General features: G+C 44.3%; 2 protein-coding genes across 8 annotated transcripts in view; both read left to right on the plus strand.

Moving 5' to 3' along the window:
* The window catches only part of zbtb7b (zinc finger and BTB domain containing 7B), a 27,605-nt gene extending 19,710 nt beyond the window's left edge, over positions 1-7,895 (plus strand). For all 4 annotated transcript variants that reach the window (XM_039688830.2, XM_039688832.2, XM_039688834.2 and 1 more), the window contains 2 exons: positions 3,660-4,489; positions 5,160-7,895. In XM_039688830.2, coding sequence (XP_039544764.2) covers positions 3,660-4,489; positions 5,160-5,700 — 1,371 coding nt within the window. In that variant the 3' untranslated portion in view covers positions 5,701-7,895. The remainder of the gene's footprint in view (positions 1-3,659; positions 4,490-5,159) is intronic.
* A 1,108-nt stretch (positions 7,896-9,003) lies between these two features.
* Positions 9,004-18,153, plus strand: khdc4 (KH domain containing 4, pre-mRNA splicing factor). Of its 4 annotated transcripts, none has more exons than XM_089118134.1 (14): positions 9,004-9,163; positions 11,256-11,433; positions 12,637-12,753; positions 12,823-12,902; positions 12,994-13,046; positions 13,138-13,298; positions 13,536-13,747; positions 13,833-13,893; positions 14,144-14,201; positions 15,712-15,908; positions 16,095-16,265; positions 16,973-17,082; positions 17,211-17,302; positions 17,739-18,153. In XM_089118134.1, exons 1-14 carry the CDS (start codon positions 9,135-9,137, stop codon positions 17,909-17,911), a joined length of 1,692 nt encoding a protein of 563 aa, XP_088974260.1. In that variant the 5' UTR covers positions 9,004-9,134; the 3' UTR covers positions 17,912-18,153. The 4 variants fall into 4 exon arrangements, with proteins under 4 accessions (XP_088974260.1, XP_088974261.1, XP_088974262.1 ...); XM_089118135.1 differs by having other exon boundaries at positions 17,214-17,302; XM_089118136.1 differs by lacking the exon at positions 17,739-18,153 and having other exon boundaries at positions 9,005-9,163; positions 17,001-17,082; positions 17,211-17,365.
* The last annotated feature ends 255 nt before the right edge of the window (positions 18,154-18,408 follow it).

An 18,408-nucleotide genomic window follows, 5' to 3' on the forward strand; every position in this document is an offset into this window, starting at 1 on the left:
GCTGGTGTTCTGTTGAGTTTGACTTGATCAGGCAACACTTCTAATGTTTTCAATTTGCCATCATATGATCGTCTACACACACACACACACACACACACACACACACACACACACACACGACAGTACTGAGTAACTGTTATCACACAGAGATGTCGACGCGTCAGTCCGCTAGCGGCGCTCCATGAACACACACTCGTGACGGACGTCTGAGGTGTTCGAGTCTCATCCGTGATTATGGTCTGGATTCATTCGCTAATTGTTAGTAACTATAGTAACTATAACTCTTACTATTACATGTGCTCTCTCAATTCAATTCAAATTGCTTTATTGGCATGACTGTACATATTACAATATTGCCAAAGCTTGGAATACATAGTATAATAGTGAAGACAGTAATAATAACAAAGTATTATAACAACTTAAATTGAAATGTACAAATTAAATTAATTGCAAAAAAAATAACATTGTAACAGATTATAAATTCTATGAATCTATAATTTCTCTCTCTCTCTCTCTCTCTCTCTCTCTCTCTCTCTCTCTCTCTCTCTCTCGCTGGAAAGGGTTTTCTTCGCAGATTCAGATGTAAATCTCAAGTGGAAAATAGAAGTCAAGTTTCTCCCTGTTCTTCTGTGTCCTATAGTGTTTACCCCACCCACACAGCCCTACACACACACACACACACACACACACTCTTGCATGCAGATGCTCTCTCTCTCTCCGTCTCTCGCTCTGATCCGTTGATCTGCTCGCTGGATCGGGTGTGTGTCCTAAATTAGCGTGTTGTGTTTGGAGGAGACGTTTAAGGCCTCATTAAAATCTGCATCACATGAAGTAAAAAGCAAGAGGTGTAATTACCAACGACAGCCGTGCGGACGGAGGACGCCAGTCTCGCAGATATACTGGACCTGCTCAAAGAATTCTGGGCCAGTATGTTCTTGAGTCCTGCATCCCTAAAGACAATAGGGTGTTCTCACTAGGTCTACTACTGAGGGCTCCAACAAGACCACATTTATCTCTTTAAAATCCTGATTGCATGTAAACAGGCGATCACTGACGAGAGGAGAGGAGATCAGTGTGTGTGTGTGTGTGTGTGTGTGTGTGTGTGTGGACGCTGGACAATATGGTTTGCATATAAAGAAGCAGAACAATTTGAATACTTTATAAGTTATTATTATGGGTGTGACGAGACCCTCGTGTCACGATACGATATCATTGCGATACTCCAAGACATCTGGTAAAAGGGAACAAAAAAATGTCCTGCTGATTAAAATGCTAACTTTGATATTACATTGTGTGTTTAAATGAAAAGGTTTGGACTAACCCACGAACAATGGAGACAACCGAATAACTATATTCATGATTCTGAAGCGGAAAATGCAGGATTATTTTAGAAGAATATGCTTGCACACACTAGATATATTTAAAATAATGTCAGACACTTTTTACTGGTAACATCAGCAATTTGGGCATTACCACAATTTTCAGGACCCACAAATATTCCCCCATTGCATTATTAAACATTATATTCAACATTATATTGTAGTACTGACACTAAAACTTGACTGTCCACGATGCATACTGTTGCATTTTTGTATTGCGATATATTGTTAAACCCCTAGTTATTGTACATTATGTAGTGTCCCTTGGTCTTTGTATGTTGTGTTGTAAATGAGAAGAATGCCAAAGAAAGAGTGTAAAAATGTGTGTGTGTGTGTGTGGGCGCAGTGTTTCTGGCAGACGTTTGATCTGAGCCGGATCGGGGATGGTGAACTAGTCATCCAGCAACACACCCGTCGATTAGACACACACTCTCTCTAGTATTATATATGTTCAGTATTCAGTGATACCTGTTTGGTCAGGTGTGTTCTGTGTGTCCAAACGAGGGTGGACGAGCTTCTGTTTGGTGCTGCTCAACACACTCCACATTTATAACATGTTCGTATGTTCAGATTAAACAACACTTAATTATTGTTATAGCAATTGTTCTTGTATTCATAAATCAGGACCTTTTCGCAGTTATTAACATTTATGCACATTTATAACTCTGTAGTTTTAAATTTCCTCAGCATTATAATGCAGAAAACTGTGCAACAGTGCAACTTTGACGTGCTTCTTTCTTCTGATCGGCTTTTGTTAATTGCAGCGGTGTTTCATTGATGGCATTGTGTCTCGAGTCTGTGTTTGACTTCCTGTTTGAGATCTTGTGATGAAGATCGCATGACCGAAACGTTTCCAGTGCGTTCTGCGAGCGATAGCTGTGTGTGTGTGTGTGTGTGTGTGTGTGTGTGTGTGGGATTCTGCCGTTTTAGACGTCTGTCTTCTGATCGCCGTGATCAAACTCTCAATAACAGTTTTCTCTTCTGATGGAGACTCGTTCATGGATGTGTTTTCCTCTGCCGATGGGAAGAAACCGTATTTGTTGTAGTTTCCGTTCACCACCGTAGAACTATGAGTTCTGCTTCTCAGAAACCTGGAAACCATGTGTTTTTAAGGTTAACTTCGAGATATCATCAGACTTCAGATGACGGGAACCCTGAGTTTATATGCACCAATGCTCAATTATCATTTGATAACAAATTCATTACTTCGATGAGCTCATAGTTTCGGCCTTAAATTATTACATTGTTTAAATTGGTACATTTTTAGCGAGCTGCGATTCTGTATGTAAACTGTAATGTGGACTTTCTGTAAAGCTGCTTTCAAATGTGTGTGTTGTGGAATTGTGGATTTAATTGAATACTCCCCCTCTTGATTGATCACATTAAGAATTGCATATTGTTTTACAAGTTTGTTTAAATATGCAAATGAGGCACATTAATTAAATATGAAGAGTTCAGATGCAAAAGCCTCTAAGTGCCATTTGAAATTTTCTTCTAAAACGATCATTTTTATCAAGCCTGTATATTTAAGTTCAGTAAGTTCACTTGAATGGCAATGAAGATTACCTATTAATTGTCATTTAAGTGAAATTACTGAACTTAAATATACAAGCTTGATAAAAATGGTCATTATAGAAGAAAATTTCAAATGGCGTTTAGAGGCTTTTGCATCTGAACTCTTCATATATATAATTGAATATTGTCAGATTAAAGGGAATTTTGGATTTCTGTATTTATAACTCAAAAAATTCAGAAAATATTCAACAGACAGAAAATAAATACACTTTCACATTTTTTTATATTTCATTATACTTGATTTTTTTCAAGTATAATGTTTTATTAATCATGCGAATGAAATTTGAACAAATAATATTCAGAATATAGATACGAGTAAAGCTGTAAGTCTGGTGTGTGTAAAACTGCTGAAGATTTTTGACTCAAACTCCTCGCCTTTAAAGATCTACAGAAGCAAATGCATGCATGCACACACTTTAACACACACACACACACGCATGCACACATTCCCAAACACATTCATGCACACACATGCATGCAAACACACGCACACACACATACAAACATCTGCATGCACGCACACACACACACACACACACAAGCATGTACGCACAAATAGGTAAAATGCAATAAAATAAAAATTTAAATTTGTGCTCTTTATGTTTTCTTTCCACTAGTCAGAAAAAAGCAGATTATGAAAAGCTCAAATCTCCAGATTGGCCAGTGCATGAACACGGCTCACGTGTGTCTCCTGTGTGCCTGCAGGTGGCGATGTCTCCAGGAGAGGACGGTCTAATCGGGATCCCCTTCCCGGAGCACAGCAATGAGCTGCTGTCCCGACTCAACGCGCAGCGGCGGAACGGGCTCCTCTGCGACCTCACGCTGACCTCCCGCGGCACACGTCACCCCACGCACCGCTCCGTCATGGCGGCCGTCAGCCTGTACTTCCGCCGTCTGTTCGGCGCGGAGGAGGGCGAGGAGGGGGGCGTGGGCGACGGGTGCAGCGTGTGCCAGCTGGACTGTGTGTCGCCCGACGCGCTCGCCGCGCTGCTGGAGTTCGCCTACACCGCCACGCTAACCATCCGCAGCTCGGGCATGCGGGACGTCCTGAAGGGGGCGCAGCTGCTGGGCATCCAGTGCGTGGCGGACGCGTGCCGGGACATTCTGGGCGAGGCGGGCGATGATCTGGCGAATCCCGTGAAGGAGGTGGAGCGCTTGCCGTCGCGTCGCAAGCAGGACCGGTGCTCCGTAGCCAGAGCCGTGTCTCCCGCTAGACCTGTTAGCTTCATAGCGCAAAGGTTCCTGATGAACGGAGGCACGCATGAGTCCTACAGGCCCGAAGACACGCCCTCTGAGGAGGAGGAGCCTGGAGCGCCGGAGCGGGCCACACCTCATCACAGCCAATCACAGCAGGGGGACGGGGGAGGGGGCGGAGCCACGGTCGGGAGCGTTCGTAAGAGAAAGTCTCAGACGCCACAGCAGTGTCCCGTCTGCCAGAAGATCATCCACGGGGCCGGGAAGCTGCCGCGGCACATGAGGACACACACGGGCGAGAAGCCGTTCCAGTGCTCGGCCTGCGGCGTGCGCTTCACACGGTACCACACACACACACACACACACCTTTAGCGCGATTAGCGCGATGACTAGCAATTTCTGAGTATCTTTGTGTTTGACTTCAGAGTTAATAATTTATTCACCCCACATCCACAAATGAGGTTTTTGAGGAAAGCATTCTAGGATGTTTCTCCATATAGTGTCTTCAATGGGGTCCAACGGGTCGGATGTGAGTTTCAGTGCAGCTTCAAAGTCTCGCCGAAGAATAAGAGTCTGATCTACACAAACCGGCGACATTTTATGACAAAAATAAACGTTAATATAGTTTTAACCACAAATGCTGTGAGCTGTGACGCGCCACACATGAAAGGTCAAGCGTGACGTAGGCGGAAGAACCGGCCCAGTGCCCTTCCCTACATTTCTGAACACGCTTGACCTTTCACCCATTAGTGGATAAAGTATATAAATGTGTGTTTTGTTGTAAATGTCGCCGGTTTGTGTAGATCAGACTCTTATTCCTCGGCTGGATCGTGTCGAGACTTTGAAGCTGCACTGAAACTCACATCTGACCTTCGACCCGTTGGACCCCATTGAAGACACTATACGGAGAAACCCTGGAGCGTTTTCATTTCTCATTTCATGACGTGAGTAAATTCCCAGGAAATGTGAATTCTGAATTCCTCCTTTATTCTGGAATGTTTCCCATCTTAGGAATGACAAGCTGAAGATCCACATGCGTAAGCACACGGGTGAGCGCCCGTATCCGTGCCCCAGTTGTCCCGCGCGGTTCCTGCACTCCTACGACCTGAAGAACCACCTCTCGCTTCACAGCGGCGACCGGCCCTTCGAGTGCCCGCTGTGCCACAAGGCGTTCGCCCGCGAGGACCATCTTCAGCGGCACCGGAAGGGCCACAGTTGCCTGGAGCTCCGCACCCGCCGGCCCCGGCGCGGCCCCGGCCCGGATCCGGGAGCGTCTCCTCCCACAGAACCCTTCGGCCTCCATCAGCAGCTGGCCGTCGCAGGGCTCCTCGAGGGCCACGGCGGGCCCGTCCCGGGGGTCCCACTGATGCCCGGCGCCCGGATGCCCTTCCCGGAGCTGCTGTGGCGAGCCGTCGCCGGGCCACTGGGGAAATCCCTGGAGAAACCCGAAGGCGGCTCGTCTCCGCACGGCAGCGGCTCCGTCACACACAGAACGTGGGAGGAGGAGGAGGAGGAGGAGGAGCGGGAAGATGCTGGCGAAGAGGAAGAGTGACGTGTGTGTGTGTGTGTGTGTGTTCCATCATATATCTGTGGTGTAGTCGCATCATCTTCTGTTTCTGGTGCTGGTTGAGCTCATGAAGAATCACGCAGGGTCTTTGTTTCTGCGGTACGTAGTTTTTGTATGAATCCAAAATCTCGTCTCGTTAATGTTCACGCTATGCAAGATTTCATCACCATGGAGTGATTGAACAAACCTGATTAAAAAAAAAAACTAACTTGAGTTAAGAATGAAAATGAAGCAGCTGGAGGCGGAGAGGGGGCGTGGCCTTGCTCTGAACGGGACGTGTATATCGCCACCTACTGGCGCTCAGGACCTCATGACGGGGAATATACTGTAGCTGCTCTTAAATTTAGCCTTTTCCAAATAAAAAGAGTTTGGAATTTATTTTTTCTTTAAATGATAGAATTTCCTTTCATACCAAAGAATAACGGTTAGTAGCTGAGATTAATAATATGTCAATGAATTTTTCAGATATTTGTAGCCTTTAAATGTGTTTTTTTTTTTGTTCTGTCTGTCGTCTTTGAGAGAAAGACTTAAAAAGGACCAGGTCTCAGTTCTCGCACGTTTAAAGGGCTTTCAGGACTTAATCAGACGCCTTTGTTTGATTTTCGTTTACGGCGGTTTTTGCTTGTTTGGGAGGATGAGCTTGATTTCATCCTGAATTTATTTTAGAGGACTGATCTGGTTTTCCTGCCCTCTCATTTTTTTTAAAGAAGGTGACGTGGCAGGGTGGAAAATTCTTTTGTATACTATTCTATTTATTTATTTGTCGGTTTGATATTTATTGTGACTTTCCTGGTTGAGGCTCTTGGGTTATTCTGCATCTTCTCTTCCTTAGAAGAATCCAATCTTCCTTCTCTTTGCTTCCTTCAAGAGCGACTCCTTGAGTCTTTGAGTCTATGAGTTTAGTCGGAGCAACTCCTTGAGTATCTGGTCTTTGAATTCTGTCGGACTGACTCCTTGAGTCTTTGAGTTCAGTCTTAGTAAGTCCTTGAGTCTTTGAGTTCAGTCTTAGCAAGTCTTTGAGTTCAGTCTTAGCGACTCCTTTGAGTTTTTAAGTTCAGTCTTAGCGACTCCTTTGAGTTCAGTCTGAGCGACTCCTTTGAGTTCAGTCTGAGCGACTCCTTTAAGTTTTTGAGTTCAGTCTTAGCGACTCCTTTGAGTTTTTGAGTTCAGTCTTAGCGACTCCTTTGAGTTTTTGAGTTCAGTCTGAGCGACTCCTTGAGGATCGGTTCTGCCTTTCTCCTGGTAATGGCCTCAGGGAGACGGGTGAAGCCTGGTCAGATGTACCGTGTGCAAACGCACATATAAACGCTCAGGTGCTGTAGAGATTCAAACGTCCTCTCTTTGCAAGTTTTGCACATTGAATGTCTGATTAAAAGTACAATGGCCTCCGATGACCAGCATAGAAACAGACAGAATGAAACATGGAGGAGCCTTGCCTTTCTTAAAGCAAATACATATCGGAGATATTTTTGAGATGATTTGCATTATATGAGTCATTAATGACATCAACTATAGCTTTAGCCGCTTTCTTTTCGCTCTTCGACCTTGTACATCAAATTGATTTACAGTCTCTATAAGACGCACGCCGAGCCTCATGGGAAGCGTGTCGGGATGCATTCTGGGATTTTCGTCTGTTTGTTACTGTACTGCTGACAGTAGGGAAACTCCCCAAAGAGGTTTATTTGCACTAAAACGGAATCTTTGTGTTGTGAATTATTATCTTGTTCCACTTATGATGATTGTAAATCCTTAATTTCTTCAACCAAAAAAAAAAAAAACTCTTTGCATCATATTAAGTATATTTGCTGATTTTTTTTTTTATGTAAAAAGGTCAAGCTGCCTTAGTTTATTTTTTATTTTATTTTTTGCAACTATTCTCAGGAAATCTTGAGCCATGCACTAAAGTGGTTATGCAAATGGTTAATATTAATTTATTGTATATATTTGTGCTTGGAAATATGAACGCCCTGTTATTAAGTAAAGTCTCTCCAAAGATGTTGTTGTTTATTGATTGATGTAATTGAATCTGAGTTGTTTGTATGTTGTGTGATGATTCGGGTGACGGGACGGGCTCCTGCTCAAAGCCTTCAATCAGGGATCTGTGTTCTGCTCAGAGTCAAATCTCATTCTCATGTTGTACAAATGAAGAGCAAATAAACAAAGATTTACGTTGAAATAGACTCTGCTGCCTCCTGCTGGTTTCATCCTACACTAGTTCAGTGTTTTTATCTCGTGTTAAATGTGTTCTTTTTTTTTTTTTTTAATTAAAAGTAAAGAGCATTACAATCAAAGTAGCAAAAAATAAAATAAATAATAAAAAGTATCGAAAAATAATCAACAGTACAGTTAAAGTAATAAAGAAAAAAAAAGAGAGAAAAAAAATAACCACAGTGAGGCGTGACGTCATGGTGTTCTAATTAATATTCATGAGTGCTGCTCGAGTTCTGGCATAGACATATACACTGTATATGTAGACATATAATGTGTATATGTCTATGGAGTTCTGGCGCAGGAATATACATTTTGATTCTTTAAACATGCTCTTTTAAAACTAAATAAATTACATTTGTGCGGTTTTTTCTCTGTTATAAAAATACATTTTATAGATATTTCTGCAAAGTTTAAAAATAAAAAATATGTATTTTTTAATGATTTTTTTTAATGATTTAATTTTGCCTTATGATGGTAATGACACGAAATCTGAGGACAGCTGTATTTGTGCTGAAAATGTCTTTCACAAAAAAGGAAAATTGATTGAAAACTGGCCTTTGTTGGAATCTAAATCAAATCATTAACATGTGGGTTTGGTTTTAGAAGTAAAATACCGTAGAATACCATTACTCGATATACAGCCTATTCTTCTGTCTGTAGTTTAGTATGTAGGCTAGTCGGGGTTTCCCCATTACTTTTGTTTTTGTTAAATATTAATCTAAAGTGGAAGTTTCTTGACAGAAAGGTGAATAGTTAAAAAGTTTCATATAAACCGCAATAATAACCGTCACACACTCATATTATGGATGAAATCATGTTTTGTAAAACGATTATTGTTACAATCAAAACTGTAATGCAATCATTTAAAAACAAGCCTATAATTATTTCCCCGTGATTTTAGTTCCACCTGCTGGTGACAGAAAACGAGACAATATTGTTTCTTATATATATTTTTCTTTCATTAACAAATTAGTAAAAAAAAAAGTATTCTTTTGACTCTGTAATTTATGTATTAAGAATAAAAGTGTAAATAAAATAAAGAAACATTTCTGAAGGTAGTTTGCCCGATGGGTTCTGCGCATGCGCGGTGCTAGCGGAAGTGACGCAGACGACAGTGTTTCCGTTGATGGTTTGTGTCTGTCCGAGCGTCTGATCGTTTCTGATCGGTTCGATTTATCGTGATCAGAAGCATAAACTCAACGTAACAGATGTCATTCGGTGTCCCGCACAGCGCCGGGTAAGTGTGTGTGTGTGTGTGTGTGTGTTAAAGAGTTCGACGGTTCTGCTAATGGTGGGTGTTACGTAACAACAAACCAACAGAAGCCCAGACACATATGAAATATTATTAATCTCAGATATCAGATCTTCATATGATCCTGCTTCTGTTCCGTGTTTATCCGTTCCACGGTGAGCCCGCGATGTTTGGACCCAGAGTACAGTGTAAAGTGTGTGATAATACACACTCATTGCCACATAGTTCAGTGTTTAAACTGATAATACTGATATTAACACATTCAATAAATCTATGCGTGAAAGTACGCCGTTCATCTTCATCCAGTCAGTGAAGTCATGCAAGATCATTGGTCAATGTGTGTGTGTGTGTGTGTGTGTGTGTGTGTGTGTGTGTGTGTGTGTGTGTGTGTGTGAGAGAGAGAGAGAGAGAGAGAGAGAGAGATCTGTGTGTGTGGGACAGGGCTCTCCACTTACTGTGAATGAGGGATAACACAATCTATAGTGTGTTATTTGTTTGTTATACTCAACAATATTTATTATAATTATAACATGGTTATGTTTTACATTGAGCCTGGGTTCTCCCAAGGGTTTTTTCCTCCATCGGGTCATCTGATGGAGTTTTTCGATTCCTCTTTTGCTCAGTTGGGGATATTCAAATTAAATGACCCATCATAACACTGATCAGCTCTGCCAAACTTGGATATATTTTTTCCACTATGGAAAATTAATGATTACTAAAATTAATGACTGGAAATTTCCATTTATATGTGAAATAATAAAATATCTGGATATCATGGTTCAGTCTTACAAGCCTTTTTTATTCAACAACCATTCCTGATAACTGGTATTGAAATATGTACATTTATCATTTTCCTTCATGAGCTGTCGAGAGTCGTGTTTCACAGAGTGTGTGTGTGTGTGTGTGTGTGTGTCTGGAAATGGACAGTCAGCACTGGGTTTAAAGGGATAGTTCACTTTGAAATTAATGTTTGATATGTTTTATCTTCCCTCAAGGGCATCCAAGATGTCGGTGTCTTTGTTTCCACAGTATTTTCAATTTTGACATTTTTCAGTCAAACCGTTGTTGTCTATCAGTCATACACTGGAGGCTAAGGGGGTCCACCAAAGAGAAGTCCAAATTAAACATGATTTAATGACTCGTAAATGTAAGCACACATTGATGGCCTAAAGGCCAATTTATACTTCTGCGTCGAGGGTACGCCGTAATGTACGGCGTTGGCTACGCACGTAGGCGACGCCGTTGTGAGCATTTATACTTCTGCGTTCAGGTCTTGGTTGCACTGCAGTACTGCTCCGAAACGCTAGTTGGCGGCGGAGAGTTTTAATGTTCCACTGTGTTTAGATTCCTCGCGGCTAGGTTACTACAAGCAATAGCGATTGAAAGAGAGTGGATCATGTTGGAGTTGGAGCTTATTGAGGTGGAAAAACAGTTCACTTTAGTGAAATTACTAAAACTGAAAGGCAGAAATGAGAGAAGACGTCGGAGGAGATGGTACGTGTGGAAATCATAGACAGTGATGGAAATGCGTGAGAAGGTATGTGCGGAAATGCGTAGGAGGAAATGCGATGCTACCAAGCCGACCAATCACTGATCTTGCGGTCCGCGTCGTCGCGACGTGTAGTTACATTTTTGAGGAGGTGCACGTCAGGCGACGGCGAAGGGTACGCGCATTGGGACGCGTCTGTGCGTATGCTACGCCGTACCTACTGCGCGCACCCTACGCAGAAGTATAAATTGGCCTTAAGACACGAAACGAGCGGTTTGTGTGAGAAAACCAACAGTATTGATATCGTTTTTAAACGATATAAGGTAAAACCCTGATGTGTGTAATATTTGAATATTCTGCCGTGCCACTGGGCCGGGCCGGGACAGCGCTGGCTGATCTGGGTTTAGTTGATCATTTGTTCTTCTACAGCATCATCCCGGTGTAGCGGACCCTGGGACGCCGTTACAGCCGCGCTTGGCTCTTCACGACCGTTTATAATAGAGATAGATTAGCTTTAGTTTCCTACGCTTTTGTAGGTGGTGTTGATGATGGTGGTGAGGATGTTGATGATGTGTTTGTGTTTATCAGGCGGCGCAGTAAGTGGGACCAGGCCAGCCCGGGTTCCTCGGGTTCCTCTGATGGAGGTTCTGCTCCCACCGGAGCTCTGGACGCCGCGGCCGCTGTCGCCGCTAAGATCAACGCTATGCTCGTGGCTAAAGGGAAACTCAAGCCGTCTCAGATCAACAGCGCCGCTCCGGCTGATAAAGTCAGTCCTGCTGATCTCACACCAGGGCCATTACACACTTCACAACTTCCCTCTGTCAGCTGATGTGCAGAATCAGGCTCACATTACATTAGTTTAACATTTGAGATGTATGATATATAGGCCGATATAGGCTCATTTGTGATGGTATCGGCCTGATACTTGAATTAGACTGATATATGGACATACTGTATTATTTCCTTCACATGCGCACTGAACACGATGACTCTGAATTGCTCGGAATATGATTGGAATCACTTTAAAAAGGAAAAATATAGTTTATGGATGCACCGATATGAATATTTTGGGCGATACCGATTACTGATAATTCTTTATATTCAAAAGCCTTTATATTTTGAGAGCCTGATTTCAAAAGCAAAAGTCTCACCGTTAAAATCCACGTCTCAAACACACAATTACAATGTTCTCATTATCGTTTGACGGACCTGTGCTGCTCTTCAGCCGTCTGTTCACAATCAGTTCTACAATCAAATCTCACTCCATGTTTTATTTACTCACCAAAACTCATTTGTTTTTGGTTCTTGAGCGGGAATTCTGTATCCTGTGCACATCCAGTGCGATACCACTGTATATAGTCTTCATTCATATTTTAATTAAGCTGTTATTTTTATATTGTTAGCTGTCATTGAAGTTCTAGAACCTTTTTCGTGTGCATTTGACATTTTGGTTTTTCATTTATTTATATCTTATTTTATTTCAGCTTCATTTCACTTTAAGTAAAATATGTTTAAAGTCCCCCTGTGGTGTAAATCCAGCGTTTAATGTTGTTTATGCGGTGTGTTTAATCCGCTTCAACACAATCGCTGGTGTTTCTGACGTCACAAATTACCTTGTAACCAATCAGATCAACGTGTGATCGGCAACCAGTGGATCTCTGAGTGAGTGGAGGCGGGGCTCATTTGCATATTCATAGAACCGCGCATACTAAATGAGGCAAGGGTGTCGAGTTACATTAAAGATATTTTACGGATGAAGAAGTTTCTTCATTTTGGATGACAGATGAGTTTCAGTGATGAATTGATCGACTACAGCGGGACTTTAAATGTTTTAGAGAGTTAAAAATAGAGTCTTTAATTTAATGACGGAGCTGAAGGTCTGTTTACTCAAGTTTAATGTTACGGGAAACACTATAAGATGAAGCGCGGGTATCATACGCTCGCAGCACACACTCATGATCCGCTGCAGGTTTCAGGTGCGGCGGCGAGTAAACTGAAGGACGATCTGGTGGTGGCAGAAGTGGAGATCAACGACGTCCCGCTGACCTGCCGAAACCTGCTGACCCGCGGACAGACTCAAGACGAGGTGTGTGTGTGTGTGTGTGTGTGTGTGTGTGTGTGTCCGTCCTCCGCTCACTGCTGGTGTTCTCCACAGATCAGCAGAGTGAGTGGCGCTGCTGTGTCCACCAGGGGGCGCTACATGTCCTCAGAGGAGAAGAGCAAAGCCCTGCCCAGGTGAGACGCTTCACACTGCGATTGGATTGCAATAAATACTCAGTAATTACTGTAAATACTAATGTGTGTGTGTGTGCTGATGTTTCCACAGTGACCGTCCGCTGTATCTGCATGTGCAGGGCCAGACCCGAGACCTAGTGGACAGTGAGTGACCGCACTGATGGAGGATCTTCCCCACGTGTGTGTGTGTGTGTGTTTAACATCATTCTCTCTGTGTGTGTGTGTGTGTGTGTAGAGGCCGTTAACAGGATTAAGGAGATCATCACTAACGGTGTGGTGAAGGCCGCCACCAACTCGACCTACAGCGGAGCGACGGTCACTGTGTACCAGCAGCCCGGATCCACCACTTTACCCACAATCCCCTCTGCTGCACACAAACCACACTATACAGGCGGCGTGAGTACACAGCGTTCAGTACTTCAGCGTTCATACAATGGTGATCAAGAGTGAGCTTTTGCTGATTATTATTTGATGTAATTGACACGAGTGTGTGAGAACAGGATATTAATAAAACATCCCATTCCTGGACCCTCCAGAACTACGAGGAACGTCTTCGCTAGTCTTAGTGTCTTCCTCATTCAACACACAGGATTGAGACTAACCGTGTGTGTGTGTGTGTGTGTGTGTGCGCAGATGCACTATGTGCAGGATAAGGTGTTCGTGGGGCTGGACCAGGCGCTGCACGGCTTCAGTGTGAAGGAGTGTGTGGAGGGTCCGGGCTGCTCGTATCTTCAGCACATTCAGGCAGAGACGGGAGCCAAAGTGTTCCTGCGGGGGAAAGGGTCCGGGTGTCTGGAGCCGGCGTCAGGGCGGGAGGCGTTCGAGCCCATGTACATATACATCAGGTGTGTGTACGGATCACACACACTCACAGTCAGTGTTCAGGCAGTTGAAGCACACCCCTGTTCATGAGTTTCTCTGTTCCTCCAGTCACCCAAAACCAGAAGGACTCGCTGCTGCAAAAACCCTCTGTGAAAACCTCCTGCAGACCGTAAGACTCTCTCTCTCTCTCTCTCTCTCTCTCTCTCTCTCTCTCTCTCTCTCTCTCTCTCCCTCTGTCTCTGTCTCTGTCTCTGTCTGTCTAATATTATTTTTATACTATTATAGTTTAAAAATGTATCATTTAATATTTATATTTTATATTATTTCAGCTTCAATTCAATGAATTAAAACTGAGTTTAATAGTCTTTCTTGTTTAACTGTAATAACTGTGTGTGTGTGTGTGTTTGTGTGTCTGGCAGGTTCATGCTGAGTATTCTAGATTCCTGAATCAGATGAGCAGTGTGATGCCCACACAGGGTAAACACACACACACACACACACACACTCATCAGGCTGATCTCATGAAATGGTGTGTGTATACCACTCCAGTTCGTATTTCCATTTTTGCCGTGCTATCAACACGCATAATCGCTCTCAGCGTGTTTCTGAACACCGTTAACCGAACGTTACACTACTGTATACGACAATTCACCATGACGTCACAACAATAACAGACGTTCTTCCGGGTGGCAAAAGCCGAAGCGTCCCTATGGCAACACTAGTAAATTGCATGGAGGGAGACACACCGCCGGCAGAAGCCTAATCTACATTTCAACAGTTGATTCAAGAACAGACGTGGTGCAAATTCAGACATAGTTAACATGATCATTTAAAGCTTAGATTCTTTGATCTAGAGACGTGCACTCCCAACGCACCAGACCGCGGCGCGACTCTAGATCTGATGGCCGAGTGCGAGCAGTAATGCATTCACTCTGTGTGTGCGGATTGCAGGAGAATAAATCGATTCGCGGGACTCCCGCAAACTAGAAGTATCTATGAATAAAACAAATAAAAACTAATACATTTGTATTCATCTGTTGCAGAAAAGCAACAAGAACAACTAGAACAAAATAGAAATGACTTACATGGCAGAGTTTCATTTTATAACGTGACTGCAGCGATGAGCGATGTAGCCAATCACAGACATATGTGTTGATTTATTGAACGCATTGGCCAATCAGAAGCATTTACGATGAAGAAGCATTTACTCACCGCTCAAAAGAAAGTAACATAGAAAGTAATAGAAATAACTAAGTTAGTTGAGAACGTCAGTTATATAACGAGCCACTTATTAAAATGGTTGGGTTTAAATCGGGCTCAGGCTCATATGATTAAAAGACAACATGCACTTTTGACGACGTCCACTCGCTTTAACCTCCTCACCCACAGGTTCTGCTGGATAGATTTACTTTTTTCTGAAGGAAATCGATAAAAAAAACCTACACCTTTTGTTGTATATCTGGTGGCACAACCCCAAACACAACATATTTTCGCCACAGATTCAACTTTGATCAACAACAATGATTTTAACGGTGTAACTGTTCAGTTTCCGGCTGGATCTCTTCAGTTAGTCAATGGAAGCCGCTCGCGTTCTGCCACCCGGAAGTATCGTGGTGCCTATTGTTTACAAACATTCTGAAATGCCCTATAAATATACGAGCGACCCCAACCTGACCCTAACCCGACCCCTCACTGGGGTTAATGTGAGTTATGAGTCTTCCTCACCATTAGAGGGAAAACGTGTCTCGCTCCACAGATGTAGATCTACATTTTGCTTCGTTTCGCAGACTTGACTTGGAAGTGGCGTGTGTGTGTACACAAGTCATGATCTCATGTTGCACTCTCTCATACACAGGGTAAACACACACACACACACACACACACACATAGTAAACACACTCACACTCCACACTCACTCACACAGCTTGTATGTTCTTATCTGCTGAGTCTGATCAGTGTGTGTGTGTGTGTGTGTGTGTGTGAGCAGGTTTTCTCCAGCCTCCTGCTATGAACGGGATGCCTCCTCAGTCTCAGTATTATCCTCATCCTCCCGCCGGATTCCAGCCGTATCCGGTTCCCGTTCCTCCGCAGCCCGTCGCTCCTCCGTATCCGGTGTCTCCCGCGGCCCCGGGGCCCGCCCCCCCCGCGCAGTATCCGCTCGCGCCCGCTAGCGTCCCGGCACAGGTAACCCGCGCTCACCCGTGTGTGTGTGTGTGCACTGCTCGTCTGATTCAGGAATCTAGAATACTCAGCATGAACCTATCAGACGACACACACACACACACACACACACACACAGTGTTATTACAGTAAAGGGGTGAAACTAACGCTGTGTGTGTGTGTGTGTGTGTCACATCTCTCTCTCTCCAGACTCTTCCTCCCGCTCAGTTCCCGCCCCCTGCCATGGCTCCACCCTCACTCTCAGCTCCTCCCAGACCCGTGGCTCCGCCCAGACCTGTGGCTCCGCCCCTCCCGCCACAGAAGCGCCGCTTCACCGAGGAGGTGCCGGACGAGTCGGAGCAAGGCCTTCTGGGATACCAGGTGAGCTGTCGGCCCACGCCGGACCCTGCTCTCGTCACCGTTCGGCTTTCTCCCGTTTCTGTAGGTGTGTGTGACGCCGGCTTGCTGTCGCCACGGTGATGGACAGTTTGTGGGCGGGGCCTGCGGGTCTGCAGGATCTGCATGTCTAGTGAAGGACAGCTGATAAGAGCAAACTCTAGTGAGCCGCAGATCTACACCAGCCCCAGTCAGGTCACTTAGGGTCATCAGATACTCTTAGAGTTTTAATTCAAATCTGAAAAAATAGTGTTTTTATTTGTACTTTAGTTTGGCATTTTCATTATTATTGTTTTAAACACATGGCCCTTGTTATATACCTGTGGTGATTAGCATACAGTGGCTCACTGGGGTACTGCTCACTGACTGTGTGTGTGTGTGTGTGTGTGTGTGTGTGTGTGTGTGTGTGTGTGTGTGTGTGTGTGTGTGTGTGTGTGTGTGTGTGAGAGAGATGATCAGTCACTGATGTGTGTGTGTGTGTGTGTGTGTGTGTGAGATGATCAGTCACTGATGTGTGTGTGTGTGTGTGTGTGAGAGAGATGATCAGTCACTGATGTGTGTGTGTGTGTGAGAGAGAGAGAGATGATCAGTCACTGATGTGTGTGTGTGTGTGTGTGTGTGTGTGTGTGTGTGTGTGTGTGTGTGTGTAAAGGAGGGTGTGTGTTAATGCTGTTGTGTTTTTCTGCTCATAGCATGGACCCATTCATATGACTAATTTAGGTGCAGGCATGTCTGTGGGCAGCTCAGAGCCGTCAGGACCCCCGTCTGCTGCTTCCTCAGGGCCTGTGAGAGAGAGAGACAGGTCAGACACACACACATCACGTGATGTGATAAATTCACTTGTATGTAATGATTTTATAAACATTTTCATAATCTTCTGTATTGAAAGTGAATGTGATTGTGTTGATTGTGTGTGTGTGTGTTGCGCAGCAGCAGAACGATCATGCCGTGTGTGTCAGCGCCGCTCAACGGACTGAGATCTCAGAAAGCGGACGAAAAGACGGCGCCGCCGAGCCTTCTGGGTAAGACATGCCTCACACACACACACACTCCTGCTGATGTCTGTCATCACACACACACACACACACACAGATGAGCTGCAGCAGCGGGACTGTATCATTAGCACAGGTAAAGCTGAAGTGTGGCGTTTCACAGGAAATGACACGCTTCAGCTTGAGGGCCGTGATTGGTCAGTTGAGTTGAGGCTCCTCCCCTGCCGTGCCGTGTGACTCCGCACTAACAGGCGTCTCTCTTGTGTTCTGTGTTCTCTCTCTTTCTCTGTGTTTTTTCTCTCTCTCTTTCATGTCCCTGCGGGGGGATGCTGGATGGGCGGGGCCTCGTTCCCTTCCGCCTCCTGATTGGACGCTTCCAATGACATGCGGTTATTTAACTTCCTGTTTCCTTGATTGCTGGTATGGTGTTGTTTGTGTGCTTGTCTCTGGTTTCTGGTGTCATCAGAGCCGCAGGTGAAGCGGGCCCGGGCCGGGCTGGTGGCGTACGCCGGAGATTCCTCGGATGAAGAGGACGATCACGGAGCCTCCAAAGGATATACGTACCTCTCGCCTTCTCCTCACCGGCCCAAAACACACACACACACACACACGCCGCAGCCCTTCTGGATGGCACCGTAGACACACACACACACACACACACACAGGTAGCGTCGTCATTCGTGGCCTCATCCGCTCCGAAAGACTCTGGCTCAGATGAGGAGCCGCAGAAGTCAGCATGTGACTGATCATGTGACTGATGGCAGATCATGTGACACCGCTGGACTCGCGTTTTAAAGCCGGCTCTGTTTTAGTTTATTCTTCAGTTTGATTTGTAATGTAACTGTGATTCTCTTGACAAATAAACTCATTTACTCACAGAATGTTCGTGTCCTGTTTATTCTTCTACAGCCGTAAAGTTGATTTTAGAGTTAATTCTATGAGGTTATGAGTCCACCCCACAACTGTAGAGTTCTGTAACGGTGGAAACATTGGCAGCCAATCAGAATCCACCCTGCTTTAGCTGTCCGGTGCTCTGCGTGGCGTTTAAAAAGACACAACTTTTTTTTGTTTCAATGAAAGGAATTTACTATATATTAAGGGGGTTAGAATTAGAACAAAAATACTATCTTGAATTT

This window comes from Pimephales promelas, chromosome 12 (genome assembly GCF_988280905.1).
Source record: "Pimephales promelas chromosome 12, fPimPro1.hap1.1, whole genome shotgun sequence".
In the NCBI taxonomy this organism is placed as follows: Eukaryota; Metazoa; Chordata; class Actinopteri; order Cypriniformes; family Leuciscidae; genus Pimephales; species Pimephales promelas.

Bases quoted from the DNA above. Each gene is read 5' to 3' on its own strand.
- khdc4 (XM_089118134.1), top strand. From the start codon at position 9,135: ATGTCATTCGGTGTCCCGCACAGCGCCGG. The intron at 17,083-17,210 runs GTCAGACACACA...TGTGTTGCGCAG, and splicing joins CCTGTGAGAGAGAGAGACAG to CAGCAGAACGATCATGCCGT. The intron at 17,303-17,738 runs GTAAGACATGCC...TGGTGTCATCAG, and splicing joins GGCGCCGCCGAGCCTTCTGG to AGCCGCAGGTGAAGCGGGCC.